This window comes from Periplaneta americana, chromosome 9 (assembly GCF_040183065.1).
Source record: "Periplaneta americana isolate PAMFEO1 chromosome 9, P.americana_PAMFEO1_priV1, whole genome shotgun sequence".
NCBI classification, from domain to species: Eukaryota; Metazoa; Arthropoda; class Insecta; order Blattodea; family Blattidae; genus Periplaneta; species Periplaneta americana.
The window spans coordinates 77528322-77552680 of NC_091125.1; the positions used below are offsets into that span (position 1 = coordinate 77528322).

Sequence of the window (24359 nt, forward strand, 5' to 3'; positions counted from 1 at the left end):
CCCCCCCCTCAATTTAAAATTGCAGTTACCCACTACAATATTTTTTTTCATTCTAAAAAATTTTTATTAATGTACAAGTATTGTCTAATCACTTTATCAAATTACTGTACAAAATTAATTCAGGATATGTGGAAATAAAATTTTGAATTTTATTAAATTTATACCAGCGAATGGTGTACATCTCTCTTTAAATTAATGATTTGTAAGGCTTTACTTGTATGGAATCTATAAGTTGGTGTTGTTTATTTATTTTTTTATTGTGTTATTTTACGACGCTGTATCAACATCTAGGTTATTTAGCGTCTGAATGATATGAAGGTGATAATGCCGGTGAAATGAGTCCTGGGTCCAGCACCGAAAGTTACCCAGCATTTGCTCGTATTGGGTTGAGGGAAAACCCCGGAAAAAACCTCAACCAAGTAACTTGCCCCGACCGGGATTCGAACCCGGGCCACCTGGTTTCGCGGCCAGACGCTCTGACCGTTACTCCACAGGTGTGGACTGGTGTTGTTTAGTCAGCTGTCCGAAGACAGGTCTGAACCTCACAAGTGAAACCAAGAAGGCACTGCTTATGAGGCAACTAGGCCAGGAGATATTGGAGTAGGGTGACCAGTTTCTTTCCCCCTCCATTGTATACATTGCCGACTAGTTACATATTACACTAGTCAGACTTCAGAAGCATACAAATAGTATTGTTCTTCCTCTGACAGATATCGTCAAGTGAGATGTAGGCCTATACTGCCTGATAATAGCTGTACATATCAGGCAGAATCTCAATCAGAGGATAATCTGTAAGACGTATCAGTACAAAATTCTGATATCCAACTTATTTTACCGGTAAATATAAAGTTCTTAGTAATAATCACGATAATTTAAGATGAAAGTTAAATTAAAATCAATAGGCCTATCATCTACAAAAACTTAATTATTTCAGCATTTTCATTATTTAGAAGTAATGTAGTTTACTTTAAATATGGTCCAATCTTAGTCCTAATAAGTCAAACCTCTTTAGAACTTAGATTTACCGTTTTAAGCGAGATATAAGGAAACATTTCCTTTGAAATTTTCTTTTTTTGTTTATTGAATAGCGTGTTTGAAGGAAATCGAGTTGCTGTGAAAGTCCTGGAAGCTTTGATGAAGAATGCTGAAATGTTATCAATGTTATTGCAGCGAATATGACAACACGCGTGTGTCCCGGTAATCTGATTGGTGGTGTAACGCTCTTTCATATTGCAGTTCTTTCGCGGTTGCCAGTGTTTGTCTCGAGCGGGTCGCTCAGCTATAGCGGGGCGAGGAGGGGTTGTATAGTCGCCAAATTTTCGACCCAACCAATTCGGTTTGACGTCATAGAAACACAAGCGCTGTGATTGGCTACAGCGGCTTGCGCGGGCGCTCGTATACAGGTGAAGAATGAACTGGAGACATAGAAGAAGACAGAAACATGCCGGCGCGCATAATGGCTACCCAACAACCACCTACTCCACCCACCAGTTTCTGTTTTTACATAGAATTTTTATATATATTTTATATTCCATTTCTTATACCCCTCTTTCGTAAGCAGAGGGAGACGTAGTATTAAGAACTAGTAGCAGGGCATCGTTCTTTCTCTGTCTATACGAGGATTTCCGAATGCAGTTTCCGAAGTTGACCGAAGTGCTGACAGTAGTTGAACTTGGGGTATATGTACCATTTATCTGTGGATCGAATGTAGCCTAGGTCATTCTGCTCTCTGGCTCTCTATAGGTCAGCCACACACATACACACAAACACACAGAACACATATCGTGTGTCCAGGGTTCGAATCCCAGTTATATAATTAATTGAAGTAGTGTATAGCAATAGGAGAAGATGTGTTGTATTAAATAGCATTGCTTAATTCTAATAATCATTCACACGCAATAATAAATAACAATAATAAAAACACAATAAATATCGTTTATAGATTGTTTCGCAAAAATATATAAATCACCATTCTTCCATTTCTACTAAACATTTCACCTAACATATCTTGCTATTTTTTCTATCAAAACCTCTACATCTATTATTTTTAGAAACTATTCTTCTATTCAACATGTTTCGTAAATTCTATTCATAAGAGAGGAAAGAAATTCCGAACCAATATCCATACACACCTTAATTTGTAGATAAATTTTAATAACTATAAACGCACCAATAATAATAATTCATCATACCGCCGAACCTATACACCATTTGTTTAGGGGACCACTTGTAGAACAACTCATAATCACATAGATTTCATTATTAGTGTAGCATTTGTGTCAGTAAGTGTACTTTAACTTAATTAAACGTAATTAAATATTAGTCAGTAAGTGTGTGTCTTGATATATCGCGTATTTAGGTCACACTGTATTTGTGATCACTTAGAATAGCCAGATTGAATTAGTAGCCATTATCAGTATTTATCGTAAGTGTATTGCGTGTGTAATATCAATATTTCAACACTTTATCGTAGTAGAACTAACACATATTCGGAATATATCAGTGGCTAGGTTAGCATAAAGTGATAGTACATAGTCTCAACGTTCGCACACCCGTCGTCTAGACGTACACGTGACACACTCACCCCATTCAACAACCCCTGCCAGCGGTAGAGATAAGTGTTCAGTACGGTATTTATTATATTACAATTGTAATTATATCAAGAATTGTGACACATCTTTGAAGAAGACTTCAAAAGCAAATCATACAAAATGGTGCATCTAGAAGACAACATGCCATCGGATCAGCCACAAGCTCTTCCACCTTTACCCGATGTTAGGATTATTGAAGGAAAACCATATGTAAGTAACCGGCTGTGTTAAAAGTGAAGGTTTTGTTGTTATTGTGGTGATGGATATAGCGAACGATTTTTATCATCAGTGTGTGAGTTTAGTGAAAATTTGTGTGATATTGTATAGACTACATATAACTTATTTTATTTCAGACGGTGTTAGTTAATAAGTTTCGAATGTTCAGAATATTAAATTAGTGGCATATTGAGTGAAATATTTCGCTCCTAAATACCATGAAAGTGACTTTTCATGTTTTTAATGTATGAGTGTTATTATTCATATTGTTTCCGTTGAAATATGACGTTTCCGTAAGGCATCAATCAATTTATGATTCCACAAATCTTATATTTTATGACGAATTACATATATGTAATGCCTTGCAACAGTTTTTAAATGGGCATATGTCATCATTATTTTCTATATAGGTCCTAAGTATTTATTAATCTGAATTTACTTTTATTTTTTTTATTTATATGCGGAATGTAGGCCTATGGTTTTGTTACACCATAAGTATTCGAATATCACTTCAGGACAATTCAACAATTTGTAGTTTCTGAGCACTGTATAGCAAATAATAAAAATAATTTAGTTTCGGTTTCACCACAGTCTATTAAATATGTAAACAAGAATACATATTAATTATATACGTCTACTATTACTTGAGTCTGTTACTTATATAAATTTTGCGTGTGAACAAAATGTGAAATGTTGTCTTTAGCATTCATGAAAATAGTAAATTTATTACAATAGTTTACAGATTTTAAATACTACCCAACATTTTGTTATAACGAATCAAAGTTTGGACTCAAAATAGAGATTAAATACAGTTGTAAAAAATTTTCTTTTCGTAGAAACTCTGCGTATTATACTGAACGCGTGGCCATATTTTAAATCAATTACTTGACTCTAAAATAAAATAATGCATAAAATACCTTTCTCTGTGTGGTTTTTCATCAACCAATCGGACACGTTAGCAAATTGAAGATTGATAAAACAAAGAGTACGGAAAAATTGTTCAGTGTATCAGGTACACCAATATATAATAAAATGGTTTAATCGTTTGTAATAATAATAATAATAATAATAATAATAATAATAATAATAATAGTAATGATATAATAATAATAAGAATAATAGTAATAATAATAATTTACATAGCGATGACTTCAACAACAGAAGTTATATGCAGCTGAAAAGGCCGACAATCGACGGCCCAGAACCAGACTGTTCCAAGTCCATTTTACTATTTTTTTTTTCAGGAGAGCTATTTTAAGCTCCTGAATTCAAAGCTTCATGAAACAATTTGGAATAGCTTCATGGCAACCTTATGGAGAGGAATATTTACAATTTCGTTCGATGCATATATGCAGACAAGAACTGGAACACAATAAAACAAAGATTTCTTTCTTATAAAAAGTTGGACTTAGAACAGTCTGGTTCTCAGCCATCAAAATATTGTTTCAAACTCCCTGTCTGACCACCGGGGAAGAATAACGGATTATAATGAAACTCTTATTAACTTTCTGTCTTTTCATTTTAACATTTCTTCACAAATGGGTTTCCAACTCGCGACCGGTTATACTTTAACAAGACCGACTAAATAACAGTAGGTCTATGTCTTCTGAACTGTTCAAACTGACAAAAATACCTAAAAACAGGTTGTTCTGCTAGCAGACAGTGAACTCAAAGATAATCCGTAAGAGAATGGGGATCGAGACTGCTCTTCATGTACAGTACTTTTATTTATTTATTTATTTATTTATTTTAGTATCAACGCTTTATCAACATCTTTGGTTATTTAGCGTCTGAATGAGATGAAGGTGATAATGCCGGTGAAATGAGTCCGGGGTCCAACACCGAAAGTTACCCAGCATTTACTCATATTGGGTTGAGGGAAAACCCCGGAAAAAACCTCAACCAGGTAACTTGCCCCGGGAATCGAACCCGGGCCACCTGGTTTCGCGGCCAGACGCACAGGTGTGGACTGTACAGTACTGTATGTATCGTCTGTGTATTTATTACAGTAGGCCTAACTTAATTGAGAAAATGTAAAAGAGAACACTGCATTTCAGAGTACGAGGTCAGTGATTGAGCTCCTTCCGAATATAATCTGTGTACCATGTCATCTAACCCATTACTGAATGTTCAGGTGGATATCCTGGTTGTCTGTACATGTAGCCATCACAATATCTACTCTGTTCTAACGCACAGCTTCTTCCAAGTAAATTGAAATGGAATTGATTCTTAATTCTGCTAGATATTCAAACAAAATTAGGCCTATACTAAAGTGATTTATGAACTGTGGTTTCTCTACTAACTTGGCATTCAGAAATTGCATGTTCACATCGCGCATTTCACGGAGAGCCTTTAAAAGATCATTGAAATGAAACAAATAGGCCTACTAAAAAGCTTTCAAGTACTTTAGTAATCGATTTAAATATATAGGCACACACGTCAAATAGACTAATGAACCGCTACATCACCATCATAGATTTTAAACCTACTTTTGATCAACACTAGATTCTCACATGTAGCGTTGCTTTCTAATCTGTAGCCAGCACGATGCAGTATCATCGCAGAGACGTCACAGGAAAAGCATATGACAAGGGAAAAATATATAGTCCTGCCGAATGGAGCTAAATCTCTGCCTACTCCAGGAGTCGAACCATGGACCGCTTGGTTGGGAAGAACACAGACAATTGACCCAAAGTGGCGGACCAAATAACGACTTACAAGATCAGAGTAGTATTGTCGAATGTCATTACTTGATATGGAGTGAAAGGAATTAAAATAAATACAAAAATAAATATAAGATACAATGCTGTCATTATAAATTTAATATATCATACTGTATAAGAGTAGGTAAAATAAAGTAGCCGTAATCAAAATGTACTGAAATTTCATTAATTTGTATATGCTAATAATGCAATGCGGTAAGAAAATAGTATACTGGTTATAAAAATATATTTCGGTAGTTACACGAAAATAAATGTTTATACTACCTCTCATAGATCAACCGGGAAAAGTGATTTTTAGCATTGCCTTCTTATGCACAGCGATTTATTCTTACTACATAACGGATCTTGTTCATATTCAATATACAGAGTGTACCAAAATTCCTGAAAACGGAATAGATCGTGTGAATAATGGATGAAAATGGAAACGAAAGTGTTGGTAACAAAATTTCTTTGGAAGATATTTAAATTGTATAATGTGACAACAATGTACTTTACAAATAAATGTTACTCCTGTGTTAGTAGCTCAGGTTACCCGTATAGGCCTACTGTTTTAGAACTATATATTTATGTTTCAAACCACCGCCCTCGGTTTCTTGTTATTTTATATTTTAATTATTCTTCTGTAATGTACGAATTATTTGTGCCTTAAATTACATTTTTTCCATTTTTTTTTTATCATTTTAGTTTTTGTTAGTTACAGTGATAAATAGAGTAAACATTGAATTACAGCAGACTGCTAAAATATTCTTTGTTATGCAGTGTTTTCCAGTTGTGGAATTAAATACGTACTTTCCAGCGAAATTTTGTTACTAACATTTTCATCTCCATTTTCATCCAAATTCACATGATGAAGGCCGTGTACTCGAATTTTAGGACTGCCTCAATAAATTTATTCGGGGACTATTGACATGAAATGCTTAATAATAATTTTAGTACAAATTTTAGTCTATATACAGGGTGTAAACAATATAAACTGCCAAAAAAATACTGGTGATAGAGCATAAATTACTGAACAAAAAAAGTTACATAAATTTTTCTGTAACTTTTGTGGTCTCCTTAGAAAAAAATATTTTCCGTGAGTCTAATGTTTTTTGGAAATGATAGTAGATTGTCATTATTTACTTTGGTCCGCCATGTACATTGCAACTGTAGTGATATCCTTGTTTACAAACCAGGTGGTTTGTGGTGGTGTTAGCATGTGTTGAACGGAAGTTCATTGGCAATGACGGTCACATTTACTCGTACAATAAATATTAGATTACTATCAATCCTAAAAACATGACTTTTTGGAATTAAAAGCAAAAATAAAAGAAAAAACAAAATTTTACTACACATCATGTACTAGACCGAGCTCTGCAGTCTATTCAATTCTGACAGTTTATATCATTTACACTCTGGAAAAAGTAGGAAACCCAAAATGACAACGTATACGATATCCAATAATTTTATTTATATGTGTAGGAGTACGTAGGATAAACTAACAATATTGATACAGTGGAGTTTGAATAGACGCAAAGCATTTACTAGGATGAATGTAGTAAGCTATTATGTTTAAATTTCGTCACAAATTTAGTATGACATAAGTATTTACCGCCAGCGATATTAGATGGTGGTCGGTCTTCTTAAAGTATTATTGATCGGAAGTTGTAAACTCCTTTGTGAAGAAATATTCAAATAAAAAGAAGGAACTTAGAGTCTCATAATAATCCGATAATCTTCCCCGGTGGTCCCTGAGAAGGAGTTTGAGAAAAAAATTGTCGGCCTTTTCACCGGCATGTAACTTCTGTTGTTGAAATCATCGCTATGTAAATAATAATAACAATATAATAATAATAATAATAATAATAATAATAATAATAACAACAATAATAATAAACCATTTTATTATATCATCATAGGTAGGCCTAGGATTTTAATAAATAAAAAATATGATAGAGAACTCGTCGAATCCCTATGAGATTGCGTGAAATGTTTATGCTGTTCGTGATTGTTGTGAGCATGGTAGGGATTAGCATGGTAGGGATTGTAGGAATGTTTGTGATTCATATATAAATATGACGCCAAAGAGTTGTTCGAAATTTTAATGAATAATAATATGTGATTACAGAAGATTGGATTAACGTGAAAATTAATACTACATTTAAGTAAAATAAAATTAGACTAGACGTATGTCAAATCAACTAGCTACATTTTTCTTTATTTTCCCCACATTTATTATTCACCCACATTTTTGTACGAATAATAATGAATTCATTGGGATGTGACATATCGGTTCCCCTTCATATTTTATCACGGCTGCCATTTAGTTTTAAGCATAATTCCAGTCATCCAAGACCTACTGCAATATTAACAGATTTCTCGAATATTGGACATATAGACTAAGTTTTACGTTAAAATTAGAAAATAATAATTGCAATACGCGTTTGGTTGGTTTGTATATATTTTTACGAAACTAATCAAATTTGTATCCACAAGACGTATAATGTACAGATGAAGTCAAATATCTTACGTTTGAGATTGTGAAGAATTTCTTTTGTGTGAAATTAAAAAAAAAAATCTTCGTATTTAGATCCATGTAAATTATTTTTTTAAAGTAACAATTCAAGAAGTGAAATTGTAAACAATAGGTCTAATATAACTGGTAACATGACGAAGAAATAGATTTTTTGCGGAATATGCAAACAGTTTAATGTGAATATTATAGTATGTGCTATGTTCGTAATACACATTTCTTAAAAAAGTTCTTGCGTCCACACCTGTGGAGTAACGGTTAGCGCGTCTGCCCGCGAAAGCAAGTGGTCCGGGTTTGTTTCCTGGTTGGGGCAAGTTATCTGGTTGAGGTTTTTCCCGGGGTTTTCCCTCAACCCAATACGAGCAAATGCTGGATAAATATCGGTGCTGGAGCCTGGATTAATTTCACTGGCATTATCACCTTCATCTCATTCAGACGCTAAATAACCTAAGATGTTGATAAAGCGTCATAAGATAACCTCTAAAAAAAATAAAATGAAACAAGTTCTTAGATGTGATTATATTTGAGTAATGATTAAATGAAATTGATAGAATTTTAACATAAAATACAAAACGAAAAGAAATTAAATATTGTGGTCGTTTATGAGCAATTGAAATAGTTTATGTAAAATATGAAATAATTTATTTGAAAATGGCGATCTTTCCAGCTAATACTAAACATGAAGTAAAACAAAATGCATTAAAATGACACCAAATTTGATACAGCATTACAGTATATATTCAACACCAAATGAAGTACATTATCAAAATGTGCCGAATTGTGATTAATATTTATTACATTTCTTTAAATATGATTATCGTTTTGATGACTGAATGAAAGGGATAGAATAGAAAATAAACAGCGTAAATAAAATGGATTTTAATAATTCTTATATCCTCGGTTGCTGTGAATGACACTGTTAACTAAACTGCGTACGAGTAGCTCTCAGTTGTCAGCTGGTAAGCAACTTGATATGGATTGATAGGTCCTGGATTCAATTCCTGATGTGGAAAGGTTTTTCCCGTGGCCTAAAGCTCTGCAACGTCTTGGTGTCCACTCAGTCCTCTGTCAAATTGAGTACTGGATCTTTTCATGAGGTATAAAGGCGGTCATAGCTTCGTGCTAACTACACCATCTCACCACCTGCCGATGTCGTGAAAGTGTGAATATTTACCTCCATTCCTATGCGACTTCATGGCGTCTAAGAGCAGTGTCGATTTACCATTAACGGATATTCATAATTTAATAGGGTAATACGTATTAAAATACTAACTGCAGAAATCAGATATTAACTTCTAATAAAACCAGTAATTTTACACACATTAATTCCCTACCGGGCTTCCTTGATAGAAGAGAAAGCCTCTGTGATATGTCATTATTATAACAATATTTCCGGTGAATGGTCAATACGTGAAGTAATGAATTGGATTTTGCGGTTGAGTGAAATAAAATTAACCACTTCATTACAGAATGACAAAAACAGATAAAATAATTTCACAAATTTAATTAAACTAAAGGTATAAAAATGATTTACTTAAAAAAGTATGGAATTTACGGATAACTCTAGCGTAAATTAAAATCTGTAACTACAGATAGTTAATTTGTGTTAAAACACCTAAGGCATATTTAAAATAAAGTTACTGTTAACTATAATAATAATAATAATAATAATAATAATAATAATAATAATAATAATAATATAGCGAAATTTATAAACTTGTACTTGCTATTTGGGAAAAGGAAATTGTACCAGAACAATGGAAGGAGTCCATAATTGTACCTATTTTTAAAAAGGGGGACAAAACCAACTGTGGTAACTTTCGAGGAATATCACTTTTGTTGACGTCGTACAAAATTTTGTCCAATATTCTTTTGAGAAGATTAACTCCGTACGTAGATGAAATTATTGGGGATCATCAGTGCGGTTTTCGGCGTAATAGATCGACTATTGATCAGATTTTTTGTATTCGACAGATAATGGAGAAAAAATGGGAGTATAAGGGTACAGTACATCAGTTATTCATAGATTTCAAAAAGGCTTATGACTCGGTTAAGAGGGAAGTATTATATGATATTCTTATTGAATTTGGTATTCCCAAGAAACTAGTTCGATTAATTAAAATGTGTCTCAGTGAAACGTACAGCAGAGTCCGTATAAGTCAGTTTCTATCTGATGCTTTTCCAATTCACTGCGGGCTAAAGCAAGGAGATGCACTATCACCTTTACTTTTTAACTTCGCTCTAGAATATGCCATTAGGAAAGTTCAGGATAACAGGCAGGGTTTGGAATTGAACGGGTTACATCAGCTTCTTGTCTATGCGGATGACGTGAATATGTTAGGAGAAAATACACAAACGATTAGGGAAAACACGGAAATTTTACTTGAAGCAAGTAGAGCGATCGGTTTGGAAGTAAATCCCGAAAAGACAAAGTATATGATTATGTCTCGTGACCAGAATATTGTACGAAATGGAAATATAAAAATTGGAGATTTATCCTTCGAAGAGGTGGAAAAATTCAAATATCTTGGAGCAACAGTAACAAATATAAATGACACTCGGGAGGAAATTAAACGCAGAATAAATATGGGAAATGCGTGTTATTATTCGGTTGAGAAGCTCTTATCATCCAGTCTGCTGTCGAAAAATCTAAAAGTTAGAATTTATAAAACAGTTATATTACCGGTTCTTCTGTATGGTTGTGAAACTTGGACTCTCACTCTGAGAGAGGAACATAGGTTCAGGGTGTTTGAGAATAAGGTGCTAAGGAAAATATTTGGGGCTAAGGGGGATGAAGTTACAGGAGAATGGAGAAAGTTACACAACACAGAACTGCACGCATTGTATTCTTCACCTGACATAATTAGGAACATTAAATCCAGACGTTTGAGATGGGCAGGGCATGTAGCACGTATGGGCGAATCCAGAAATGCATATGGAGTGTTAGTTGGGAGACCGGAGGGAAAAAGACCTTTAGGGAGGCCGAGACGTAGATGGGAGGATAATATTAAAATGGATCTGAGGGAGGTGGGGTATGATGATAGAGACTGGATTAATCTTGCACAGGATAGGGACCGCTGGCGGGCTTATGTGAGGGCGGCAATGAACCTTCGGGTTCCTTAAAAGCCATTTGTAAGTAAGTAAGTAAATAATAATAATAATAATAATAATAATAATAATAATAATAATAATAATAATAATAATAATTGCGATTATGGCATTAAAATATTAAACTTTATTTAAAATAATACTAATTGAACAAATCTTAACCCTCTAAAGGATGGGTTGCGTCTATCTGACCCAGTAGTTCATGTTACAGTTAATCACCCATCTATTGTGGAGTTAAGGAATAAAAATAATCTCATATATATATATATATATATATTATTATTATTATTATTTTATTTATTTCTTCCTAGAAACCACTATAGGTTTCCATTGACAACGAGTACCATGATACAATAAATATAGCTAGAGTAAATACCTTGAGGCTTAGTGAAACGTTGTTAGAGTGAAAAATAACAATTTGAAATAGATTCAAACACAATAATATATGAAGAAACGTCAAGGAGATGCGAATTAAAAGTCATGGTCCATAGGTATGATGTCTGAAAATAGCTATTGATCCTTTGAGTGTTGCAATTGTTAGATCTCTTAAAATATCTTTATGCAGGCCAAAAGATTTACAGGGCCTTCTTTTCAAAACTTCCCAGTCTAAGTAAGTAATTATTTAAATTGAATTCAAGTTAAACAAAAAGCACGTCAATTTATGTATTGAGAGGGAAGTTTAATACCAGGCTTAATTACATTTTAGATTTTATCCCCACCCCCTAGCCACTCTACTTTGAAATTTAAAAGTGGTACTCTATATGTTTATGCTTATACCGAATAGAAAGTAGTCTAAATGAATAAAAGTTAACATCGGAAGACACAATGTCTATTAAAAATTATGTAGGCTATGCGGACCCAAAAATGTGGTACCTAAAAATAACAATCAAAATAATAGTAATCACTACGTTGGATATGATATTCAAAGAACTTAAAAAATATACACATAGATCAATATTACCAGAACATCTACTAATATTGGGTATTCAGAAGTTAACTTCTTCTGAAAACAGCATATAAAGGCATTAAATCTGATCTTATGCTTCGTGATTTATGATTATTACTGCTGTACATTGATTTTAATGTTTAATGAGATTATGGGTCTATGAAATAAGTAATAAAGGGCATGTAGTATGTTTTCCGTTTATACGAGGCGACATTCCGAATTTAGTCCATGCTTACAACAAACTTTTCACAGTGGTTCACTCAAACTGTATTGGCCTTTACACGTTACAGAAAAGACGTATTATTATTTGTGTGTCAGATTATGAAAAATGTGCTTTTTTGAATATAATATCTTACATAATATTAGATAACCCCCACAAAAAGCATAATTCTAGAAGAGAAAATACTGCAATTTCTTTAGACGGTGTCTCTGTATAGTAGAACTCCGTATAACCAACAAGAGATTGATGGACGAAGATGATTACTAACACATCGTGGCGTGACGTGTTAATGCCGGACGAATTTTGCCTAATACAGTCTGATCAAGAATGAAGATTCTTTTATGTAACGTAAATTTACGAAATGAACTCCCAATATTCCATCCTTTCTAAAGGGAGCGATGCTAAAGATTTTATTCCTTTTCAGATTCCATAGCCCGCAGCCGGGTATGAACCCGCGAAACTATTCCGCTTTACTGAGAAGGCGTGGTAGATGCTAGGCTAGCGAAGAGATGTTTAGTGTGAAATAATATTGTCATATTTGCAATTCTTTTCTTTTTCCATTTCTTACCTTATCACGAGAGAAAAAAATGCGATGCTACAGATTATCGATTTTTAAATTTTCGAAGAAATACAAGTTTTTAGCATCACTGGTACCGATAAAGTGGTTTTGTTTTAATATTCTGTCTTTCAATATCTGCCTGTACGTCATCTATGAGCTGCGATTTTTCGATTCTTCTATAGGCCTATATTCAGTAGGTATCTACAGTATGTCCGTTTCTGGGAATGGTGCGGATGAAGTAAAATGAATTGCAATAGCTATAAATTAATATATTTTTAATTAAAAATGTAATAGCCTATACGATGAACTCGAAATCTACTGAAACACTATATATATATATATATATATATATATATATATATATATATTCAATGTTATTTCATTTATTAAATGAAATAAATAAATTAAATAATCTACCCAGTATGCCCCCTGTCTCCTATGCATTAGAAAAATTAAGTATTATTTCTATTTCCGTCGCTAATATTTTAAGTCTCAGCAGTCTCCAGGCCTAACATCTATATGTTGGCTAAGAAATGATACCTTGTATCTACAAAAATGATCATTTAGTTTAAATATATTATTATTATTATTATTATTATTATTATTGTTTAGAATAACTACGTTATTATTATATTCACAAAATTGGAAAGTCAACTAATATTTTGTCCTTTAATAGAAGATCTTGCAAAGTAGAAACATATATAAAAAGTTTGTTTATTTTGAGAGAAATTAATTTTTTTAATTAGTTTAAAAAATAACTTTTTTTTGTTCCACCATGTTAATAATGTCACAACAAGTGCTCATACAATTTTGGCCACTCGAGCGCAATTACGAGGGCCTCCCAGAAAGAAGTTTCCTGAGGCAGTTTACAGAAAGGAAACACATTTCCATGGTAAAATTTATTGAAACAGATACAGATATTGTTGAACTATTTTTCAACATATTCTCCACCGGAAACGAAACATTTGTCATACCGTGGGTTCAACTTTTGTATCTCTGTGTGGTAGAAGTTTGCCGCCTGCTATCGGAAGTGTGGGACAGCCATCTGCACTTGTCTGTTGATCCCAGGGTATGGCAAATGTGTCAATTCCAGTGGAGATATATTGAACAATAGCTCAACAATTGCTGTATCTGTTTCAATAAATCTTCCCATGAAAAGTGTTTTCTTTCTGTGAAGTGCTCAGGAAAATTTACTTTCTGGGGGGCCTCGTATTAGCGCTCGAGTGGCAAAAATTTGTATAAGCACTTGTTTTGACATTATGACCGTGGTGGAAGAAAAAAAATATCTTTTTGTGTACTCCATGAAAATGTTTGCTTGTTAGTGAAGAGAGGTTTATTATTATTATTATTATTATTATTATTATTATTATTATTATTATTATTATTATTATTATTATTATGTAGGAACAGCATTCCTTGTCATTAGCATAAGTTAATTATATTTTACTTGTAAGAAGCCTAAACAAAGTGTAATACATTTTAACATTTCTTGTCCATTTTAAATGCCAATTTTCGTAAATAGAGAAACAATATTAGAAACTAATACAACATTCATATAGCTACTTAGGCCTACAGAATGTCTCATAATTTTCAGATGTGATAGAGGACGCGTAATGATGCATTTTTTCGTAATATATGGGTAGTAGCGGCCGAAAATGTTTCCGTAGCGAGATATAACTATATGAAAGAAATGAGGATTTAAAAGAATTTACACATGGAAAGTTTATTTAATTTTGATGGTTGTATAATAAATTCTTTAAATAGTTTGAAAATTGTAAACGGATGAATTTATAATATGGATATTTATAAACAGATTTTGTGATATACAAGGGAAGTACAGTAAATCATCTTCAATTTGTTTCCATGGTAACGGAAATAGTGGAAAGACAATTGCAGAATTTAGTTCCAATACCATTTCAAATCGTCCTCCTTAAGGTTAATAATCGTCTGGCAAAATGTGCTTGCTTACTTCTGTAGTTCTGTACTGTACATTAGCAGTATAAGGGTAAGACATGGAAAAGCATGTCTAGTTAGAGTGAGCTGTATCAGGCAGTGTACATACATCGTGTGCGGTGGCGGAGTGTGGTGGATCTAACTGCAACATATAGAGAAATAAAATTGGGCGGTCCTGTGATGGTTGCAAATTATGATTGCGACGAAGCGAACCATAAAATTGAGAAAAAGAAATCTTTATAAATGTATAATAAATCAGCAAAAGTTTATGTAAAATTTAAATGCAGTTTGTTTCAATAGGCCTACATATTCAGAACAAAATTCAATTTTAAACGTTTATAGTAACCATAGTATAAATAATGTGAATATACAGTATGTTAATTTCAATATTGAATCAGTGCATAATGTTATGTAATGTAAATCAAATACGTACACTTAGCGGCAAAAAGAATGGGCCGACTCTTGATCGATAGAAATGCTAAGTTCTATCGCGCGGTTCACTCGTGTAAACGTAACCCACTGCAAGACATTGCTGTGGTATCCCTTCATTGAAATTCGTCCATCTGTAATGTAGTAAACCTTACGAGCAGTGTGTGGTCCAGTGGTAAGAAGTCTGACATCCGTACCAGAGGTTGTGAGTTCGCCTCCCGGTACGGTAAAATTATTATTTTTATTATTTTAACTTTTACTTAATTTATTAGTTTAAATGTGAAATGGCATTTGTTAACAAACTTCGTTATGCCTGCCTTGTAAAAATATTATTGCCCATCACCTGTGGGCTATTAATAGGTGAGACCTGGTCTGTATAAACAAAAATACTTGTTTCACATCCTAAAAAACCGGACGCATATCAAACACAAATAAATAATTAAATTAAAGAAAAAACAAACAATTTTTCAATATATTAACAAAACAAGGCTTGTGATGGGGACTAGTATCTCGTCCACAAACCACCTGCGTCAACAACTGCCCTCATTCTGCGCGGCATGGAGTCCACAAGATTATGGAAGAGGTCTAAATTCTTGGCCATCTCCTCCCACGCATCTAGAACTCTGTCCCACAATTCCTCAGGTGTCCGAACGGGTGGTTGTTCTGCCCAATTATAGCGTAGGATCCTTTTGACTGCAGCCCACAAATTTTGAATCGGATTCATATCTGGTGAATTTGGAGGCCAGTCGACTGGATCGACATCACGCCTCCTCGTAAACCATCTTTGAATCCGGTTGGCGGTGTGTATGGGATGATTATCCTGCAGGAAGAAAAGTGTTCCTTCTGGATATCGTTTTCCGTTGTATTAACAGATAGCAGTATTGCTTGAAAAAGGAGGGAGGTTTATTATTTATTAGAGTTTGGGCATATTCTAAGAGATATCGCCACATAATTACAGCTTTGCGAGACACATATGATGGCAAATTTGTAATTAAAAAAAAGAAGATTGGGGTAGATTCGAACCTTGAGCTACTACTATCAACTTGTTCAATAGACCAATGCCGTAACAACTTACGCTACTGTGACTTGTTAGTATCAGTTCGGCATAATACGTAGTTTTCCTGTTCCTATTCGCTCCGGTTGATTGTGTATTTATCAATTTTGTTATTATTTCACTCTTCAAGGGCCCTGCTGTGTCTAGAATCAACATTATTTTATTACATATTTTAGACTCTTAAACAAAATACAGCAAATTTAAATGGTTTAATATGTGTTATCTAGTGAACTACGGCTTTGACGAGACGAGCATGCGCAATGTATGTCTCTGGAACTTAGAAATTGTCGGCCGGCCCATTCTTTTTGCCGCTAAGTGTACCTCAACCTATATCGATAATATTTTGAGCAATGAAATTCATTACCTATATTTAAAAAATGGCATAGCCTATGTCATTATTAGGGTTGTAATGTTGGGGACCGATAGGATGCGTTACGGCGGTTTCAAGTTGACCATCCGTTCACCAGTCACTACTGTAGCATAGCCTACGTAGTGTACCTGCTGAATACCTAATAATGCGCATATTCTTGCAGCGGAATTTTTTTAGAGTTTTGAAGTGAATGACGGGAACATTATATGTAAATTATGTAATACAAGCATACGAGGTGACAAGCGATATTATATACAGAGACATTATAGCACAAGAAAAGAAAGGAGGAAACTCAAACCCACGTATAATTCTATGATAATTCTTCTGCACATAACGAAAGGCACGTAAAAATATATCTTTGTAATGCTGTGTAGCGTATATTTACTTTTAGAGCTATTCATATTTGTTTATGTACACCTTTTTATTCGCGTAATCGATCGCAGAACTAAGTTAATGTCTTCATACTAGCTCACGTCCCCAGCCTATCCAGTCAAATTTTGTAATCGGTCCACAACATTACAAGCCTATTCATTTTCATTTAACGTGATGTTTAGGCAGCCACTAGCAAGAGCAGATTGTTTATGTCCTGAAGTCAATCGTGGGGGAGAAAAGCAAAGTAGAAATTCGCTCATCTCAGGGAGTGGAATACGAAGAATAGGGGATGGGGTGAAGTAATACTGTTTCTTAACGAATGTGTCTTTAAAAACTTTTGAAACTAAACTCTTCAATTAAAAACAGCCATGGATGATAATAAGGTGAAGGAAAAGTTTTGACTTTTACCATATTACCATGATACGGAAGCATTTCGAGACTTTCTTAAGAAAAAATGTTTAATTACATGCCTTCTATCACATAATAAAATGAGAAATAGTGTGCTGAAACACCATGTAGGTATTTTTGTAAACTTATGAAAAATAACTACAAATTACTGAACTATAGAATTTTTTTAATGACGTCAGTGATTACAGGGAATAAGTAGTGAAAACCTTGAATTTTCTGGATCCATATTAAATTATTTAATTTAAGTCTTCTCAACAATAGGCCTACAGCAAGCAAATAAATTAAACGTGACAAAATCATTAGAACACGATAAGGAAACAGAACTGTTGCGAAACGTGTAAAAGTTATCATGAGGAAGTACGTGCCATTTTGGTGACACTTCAATTTTTAATATTTAATTTTGAAAATAGTCGCTTCAGAAGAAGCATCGTAACGTTGATGGTACTGTCGACAGTGGCCTGAGGTGTAAGTGCTCGGAAAAATCTAATTTGGTGACGACGCAACGTCTCTTTGATGCGTGACTGAAACCCACCCGCTTTTCTATCTTCTTTCAACTTCAGTATGAATAAGATTGAAGCTCTAAAGTTGTTTACTTCATCTGGAAGCTTCTTTGCCTTGTATGTGATATTATTAAAAGTTTTTAATGAAATGTTCTTGCAGTAGTTTGCATTCCGGCATAGTGGAAGCTTTAACATTTGTCTCAGTGACGCTAAATTCTCGATACTTTTCCCTCTGACATCGTAATCCTCTTTGGTAAAGTTTTAATGATGCATTTCACGAGGTATTTAGACATAGGTTTGATGTTCCGATAAAGACACTGTCTGGGTTTCGAATCCCTTTAGAATATTCATGCTGATCCATTGTCACTGCCATCTGCTGAGTTGTTTTAATTAAAGACCATATTTGTTCAGACGACATTGCAATGGAATACTCCCACCTTTCTTCATAGTGCTTATGTTTTGGATCCTATAGCACCTCCTATCTTAACTTCATAATTTTTAAAATGAGTACTAAATCCATTACATGTATTACGCTATATCAGCTACCTTGATAGCTTAGTTGGCAATACGCTGGGTACGACGATAGTAGATTCAATTTATGTTTATTCAATTTCAAGATAAGATTGAGAGTGTTTCTTTGTGGAGTCTCCGGTTTTCTCCTGTTTATTCCAACAAAATTTTCCGCAATTTCTAATTAAACATCACATAAGTTTCGTGTAAGTTATCTAGCAAAGAGTTAATATTAGTTAAAAATACATATTTGTGTGTTGTATTACGTGTTTGAGAAATTAAATTATATTGCAAGCTTAAATTTGTTAATATTCTGGCGTGAGAGACGTGGCAACATGTTGAGGACGCAGTACTCTTCGTCAGCTGAGTTCTCCCTGTCCATAGCTCTACTGCAGAGCGGATGACAGTTCGGTAATAGGTATTCAACTTACAATGTCATTCACAGTTTAGGAATATCATATGTTATTAATTTATGGAGAAAATCGTCTTTAATTCAAGTGAAGCAAGATGATGTACCGTCAATGTTTTCCGCAATGAAGGCTACCTAATCGGCGAACTTTTGTAGCGGTTTCTCAACGATTATTAGAAACTAGGAGTCTTTTAACCGTTTCGAAAATCACTTAAACGTAAATGTCTTTAAAAATGGAACTGCTTTATGGAAACGGGACAGATTAAAATGTTCGTGTGATTTTGTGCAGTAAACCATTATTATTTACTTTTTCGACGTACAATAAAAAAATGAACCAATATTGCCAATATTGTTAAATAAAGTGAAAATTTACCGTAAAGGTCTATTAACGAGATTGAAAGTTTGTATTTGCTGTTCGTTTTATGTAAACAACGGTCCGCCCCTGCATTAGAACAGAGCATCTGTTTTGATGTATGTATCCGCTTGAGCTGTACTGTGTATTTGGAGTCCCCATCCAGCACTTGTCCCTTAGCAACAAATCGTAGGTCTATATCCATCAGAAACTCATGAATATGTTTACAATGATGATAATAAAACAATAGTTTCTAAATTGAAATGAAAATCATAACAATAGAGAGAATAATAATAATAATAATAATAATAATAATAATAATAATAATAATAATAATAATAATAATAATAAAGGTGCGCCCGATAAGGCATTTGAGATCTTGTTAGGTCATTTCTTAGCGTATTCGTTTAGCGTCTTATCTTTATTCTTGCACTTCGTTAGATGGTATCGTTCACATTTTAAGTCGCACAGCTCACACACACAACTTTCACACGGTTCGTGGTAACTTTTTGTCTTGCACAATTTATGGTGAAAACCACGTATCGCGAAGCGGGTTATTGCATGTCTTTGAGTCTGATTTTCTTTAGTCCAGTTCCTGTCTACCATAGCACCTGTGGCGTAGAAGTCGGGTTCTATCGTACGGCGTTTGTCTTCTCTTCTCTCTAGGAGGTCTTTGTAGGGTTGTGTCGATTGCAGTAGTATTTGGAGTCTGATGTCTTCTACGTAGAAAGTTTCTCTGGTCATCTCGTACACTAGTCTTGAAGGTGCGTTTTGTCCTATTCCTAGTGTGCATTTGAGAAAGCGTGCTTTGACTTTCTCTATTCTCTCGAGGTCCGTGAGGGTTAGTTTTTCCCATATTAGGGTGATTCCGTATGTCACTATTGGTGTGATGACTGTCTTCAGTAGCACCATTGCTGTTTCCAGCGATAGTCTGGTCAGGTCGTTAATCTAGTGAATTGCTCTCGTGGCTGCTGCTGTTCTTTCCTGGATGTGGTAGCTGAATGAGTTGGCTGTCGATTGCAGGGTCACCCCTAGATATTTTAAGTTGTTTACTGTTGTTAACGGTGAGTCGTTGAGCGTGAGCGTGTCAGTTGCTGAGATCCTCCCTCCTTTCCTAAACGTCATTTGGTAAGTTTTGACGTTAATCAAATAACTGAAAACTCGCCAGAAACAGCTCTCGTTCTATACAATAGGGAGAATGTGAATGGATTAATTAATTTCTCAAAGTTGGTCTCTCTGTTTCCATTTTCAACCCTATGAAAATAGTGTAAAATCATCGTTCACAAGGATGATTATGAGCTGTGGAGAGAATGTACACTAGTGGCAAAAAAAAAACCGGACCGACCCTTGTAGCTGATTTCAGAACCTTGTTCACTCCAGAGCACGATAGACTGGTAACTAAGACTTTCGTGGTTCGAATCCTGCCTGGGAAGGAAACTTTTTTTTTTCCTTATTCAAATGTATTCCCAATACTATTCGGTTGCAGCGATATTTTACTACTGAATTAACTTATTATACCCAGAACTTGAATTTTACCAGCAATCGAAAAGTATTGGGAATAAATTTCAATAAGGAACAAAAAAATTGCTTCCCAGGCAGGATTCGAACCACGAAAGTCTTAGTTACCAATCTGTCGTGCTCTGGAATGAACAAGGCTCTGAAATCAGCTACAAAGGTCGGTCCGATTTTTTTTGCCACTACTGTACATAAAATGGCTTGATAAACTTGTGTCCATCACAAACTCTACTTGAACTTGCCAGATTGGTGTAAGAGTCGGTGGCACAAAATGTTCAAGCTTCTGAGAGTTAGGAGTCAGAATATCTCAATACCTGTTATGATTTAGCTGTGGCTATTTGGCTGACGGCTTCTTAGTGGAGTAACCAAATTACATAAGAAGCTAGTCTGTAAGGATTTATTTCCTCTTCCACAGTGGTGGATAACCGTGGTGAATAACTGTTAGCGTGTCTGAGCGTGAAACGAACGAAACCGGGTTGAAATTCTGGTTGGAACAAGTTCCTGGTTGAGGGTTTTTCTGGGGTTTTCTCTCAATCAATTAAGAGCAAAGAACAAATGCAGGGTATCTTCAGGCGCTGGGTCCTGGATTCATTACGCTGGCACAACCACTTTCATTTCAGACGCTAAATAACCGTAGCAGTTGATAAAGCGCCGTAAAATAACCAAATAAAAATATATTTCCTCCGAGAATTGTGATCTATCCTGTTATTTTCACTTCCCCATTGCTTCATTAGCAACATATCATAACATCACCTGTCTAAACAGCTCATGTCATTGAAAGCGAACGTTGAATGTGACATTAGTCCGCCTCTTTTTTTTCCCCCCCCCCGAAAGTTCACACGACTTGGCACCTTTTGGTGTCATAAAACAGTTGTTGAATACGTGATTCTCAAGCCATAGATGTCCTCGTATTCCGTTACAACAGTTCAGAATATATTGTTACAATGCTATCTTGCTATACATAAATAATATGTTTGTTAACAGGAAATCTGTATCACATGTGGTGGGGCTTGGTGTTCGATTGTGGTCATCTTGCCGCTCTTGTTTGTATGCGTGTGTAGCGCTCATTTGCGTGACGCAGTGATGCATATATTGATTCCTATTATACATGGGTTTTCCGGCGCCGATGTAATCTTGAACAAACAGCATGAAGTTTCATGCTTTCTGAGTAAATGTTTGTGCACATATTATTATGTTGTTAATAGAGATCTTGCAACAAATCCTTGGAATGCTAATAATGATGTTACAGAAATAATAATAATAATAATAATAATAATAATAATAATAATAATAATAATAATAATAATAATAATAATTAATAATAATAAATAATAAATAATAATAATTAATAATAATAATAATAATAATAATAATAATAATAATAATAATAATTACAGTAGATACAGTTTAAATATATGACTGATACTTAAATAATGTAAAATATATAAAGAAATAAACACCACAGAATTTCGAATGTGATACTGTAGCGTACAAGAAGTCAAGATGAATAAAGAAGTAAAAGTCACTGCTGAATTTGCGATAGCAATTAGGCCTACATTTATTTTCGCAAATAGTTTTAAAATTATAATAGTTTTCTTAATGGCTGAGAGGAATTCAGGGAGAATAATATTTAACAGGCAGAAAATAGGAAAGACTGGAAAATACTGGGTTTGTAGTGAAAGACGTGCCCTTGGGCAGAACAATATGAATGAATGAATGAATGAATGAATGAATGAATGAATGAAAAGTAATAGATGGGTTTATTGAACAATATTACACATACAGATGTTCCAATTAACAGAATTTTCCCTTAAATCTCATGCACGGGTCTTCTGGCCGTACGTGCAGTGTAAAACATGTCCTACTTTGTAGGTTTCACCCCCTCACCTATGATTAGATCCAACCACTCTCCAAAAGAACACAGATTAAAATGAAAATGGCACAAACAAAACATATTATATAATATATCCTAACCTAAACAGGCATAAAAGTGTACAATTGAGTATCTCTTTCTCAGTTCGCATCACAAACTTCAACAGCTGAACTTCTAATCTGTTTCGTCTTCAAGAGGAACAATCCAGTCTTTTGTTCGCATTCTCTATTCCCCATGAGGTCAAGACATGCAAGCCAACTCCTATTCTGACTTAGCATCGAGGGTTGTAGATATTTTTTCTGGATATGTTCCAATTCGACACACTGTAATAAAATATGTGTCCAGGAGTCCTTTTCTCTGCACAGTGGACAAGGGCGCTCTCCTCCTTCGTTGACAATTTTATTACCCTTCCATGCCGCCAGTCTTAGCCACGCTAAACCTGCTCTGCTGTCTTTGTTACAAGAATTTATGTAGTCACACCTCCCCCAGTTAAGCATGAGATCTGATTGTAAGTGTAGTGAGGACTTTCCGAACATCGGAGCTCAATCTTTGACCGACATTATATTACTTCTTTACCTCTTATTGTACATCTATTATCAGGCAGTACATCTCACTTGACTATGTGTCAGAGGAAGAACTTGTGTGTATGCATCTGAAGTCTGATTAGTGTAATATGTAGCTAATCGGCAATGTATACAACGGAGGGGAAAAGAAACTGGCCACCATACTCCATTACCTCCTGACCTACTTGCCTCATAAGTGGTGTTTTCTTGGTATCACTTATGAGGTTCAGACCTGTCTTCGTACAGTTGACTAAACAACAAAAATATTACTTCTTACAAATTAATACTGGACAACATATCGATGACTATGAAGTGATAGGCTACCTCGTTTCTGTGAATTTGTAGGTGAATCAGAAAACTGTTGTAAAAATTAATTTATTTCCCTCAAAATAGGTGAACTTTTTATATATGAAGGATACAGGGAAAAAAAAAATTGAAGTCACAATTCTCATAAGGTAATCACATCATCTAATTCAGTATATTACCACAGTCTAGTATATACAGTCACGAAGCTCAATACGTAGTAAATATGCATCCACAGATAGTTGCTAACCACTAGAATCGCCACTGTCGCCTCATCGCAGGCAATGCGAAATAGTACCTGCACAGTCCATTGTTCCTAGTACCCTCATAAACTCAAGCTTCGTGACTGTATATACTAGACTGCGATATTACTGCAAACTTTAATGCTTTCTCCTATCAAAACTGGTAAAAGAGAGATCACCATGGATACAGCCATCATTTCCTCTTTTTCATTAGGAACAGCAATAAATTTTTGCAGTAATATATTGAATTAGAAGATAACATCACCTATAAGAGATTTGTGACTAGGATTGTTTTTCTCCTATACTCTTCATATGTTTTTGCTTTGCAAGATCTTCTACTCGAAGGCAAAATATTAGTTAACTATTCAATTTTGTATACATAACATTAACTTGGTTATTCGAAATAGTAACGTACTGTAGGTAAACTAAATGACCATTTTTGTAGATAAGAGGTATCATTCCTTAACCATCAGTATTCCATTACTAAATGCGAGTTGTGATAAGTAACATGCTTCCCGTACTCTTTGAAAGAGCGACTATATCAAAATTATCAATATTAATATACTATTTAATGAATTTATCTCTTCTATTGTACATCCGCATTCTCCACAGTCTTCCATCAATATGATCC

General features: G+C 34.4%; 1 protein-coding gene across 1 annotated transcript in view; it reads left to right on the top strand.

The window, feature by feature from the left end:
- The first annotated feature begins 1708 nt into the window (after window positions 1–1708).
- LOC138705596 (uncharacterized) overlaps window positions 1709–24359 on the top strand; it is a 410492-nt gene continuing 387841 nt past the window's right edge. Inside the window, exon 1 of the mRNA XM_069834197.1 lies at window positions 1709–2801. Within this exon, the coding sequence (XP_069690298.1) occupies window positions 2712–2801 (90 nt within the window). The 5' untranslated portion in view covers window positions 1709–2711. The remainder of the gene's footprint in view (window positions 2802–24359) is intronic.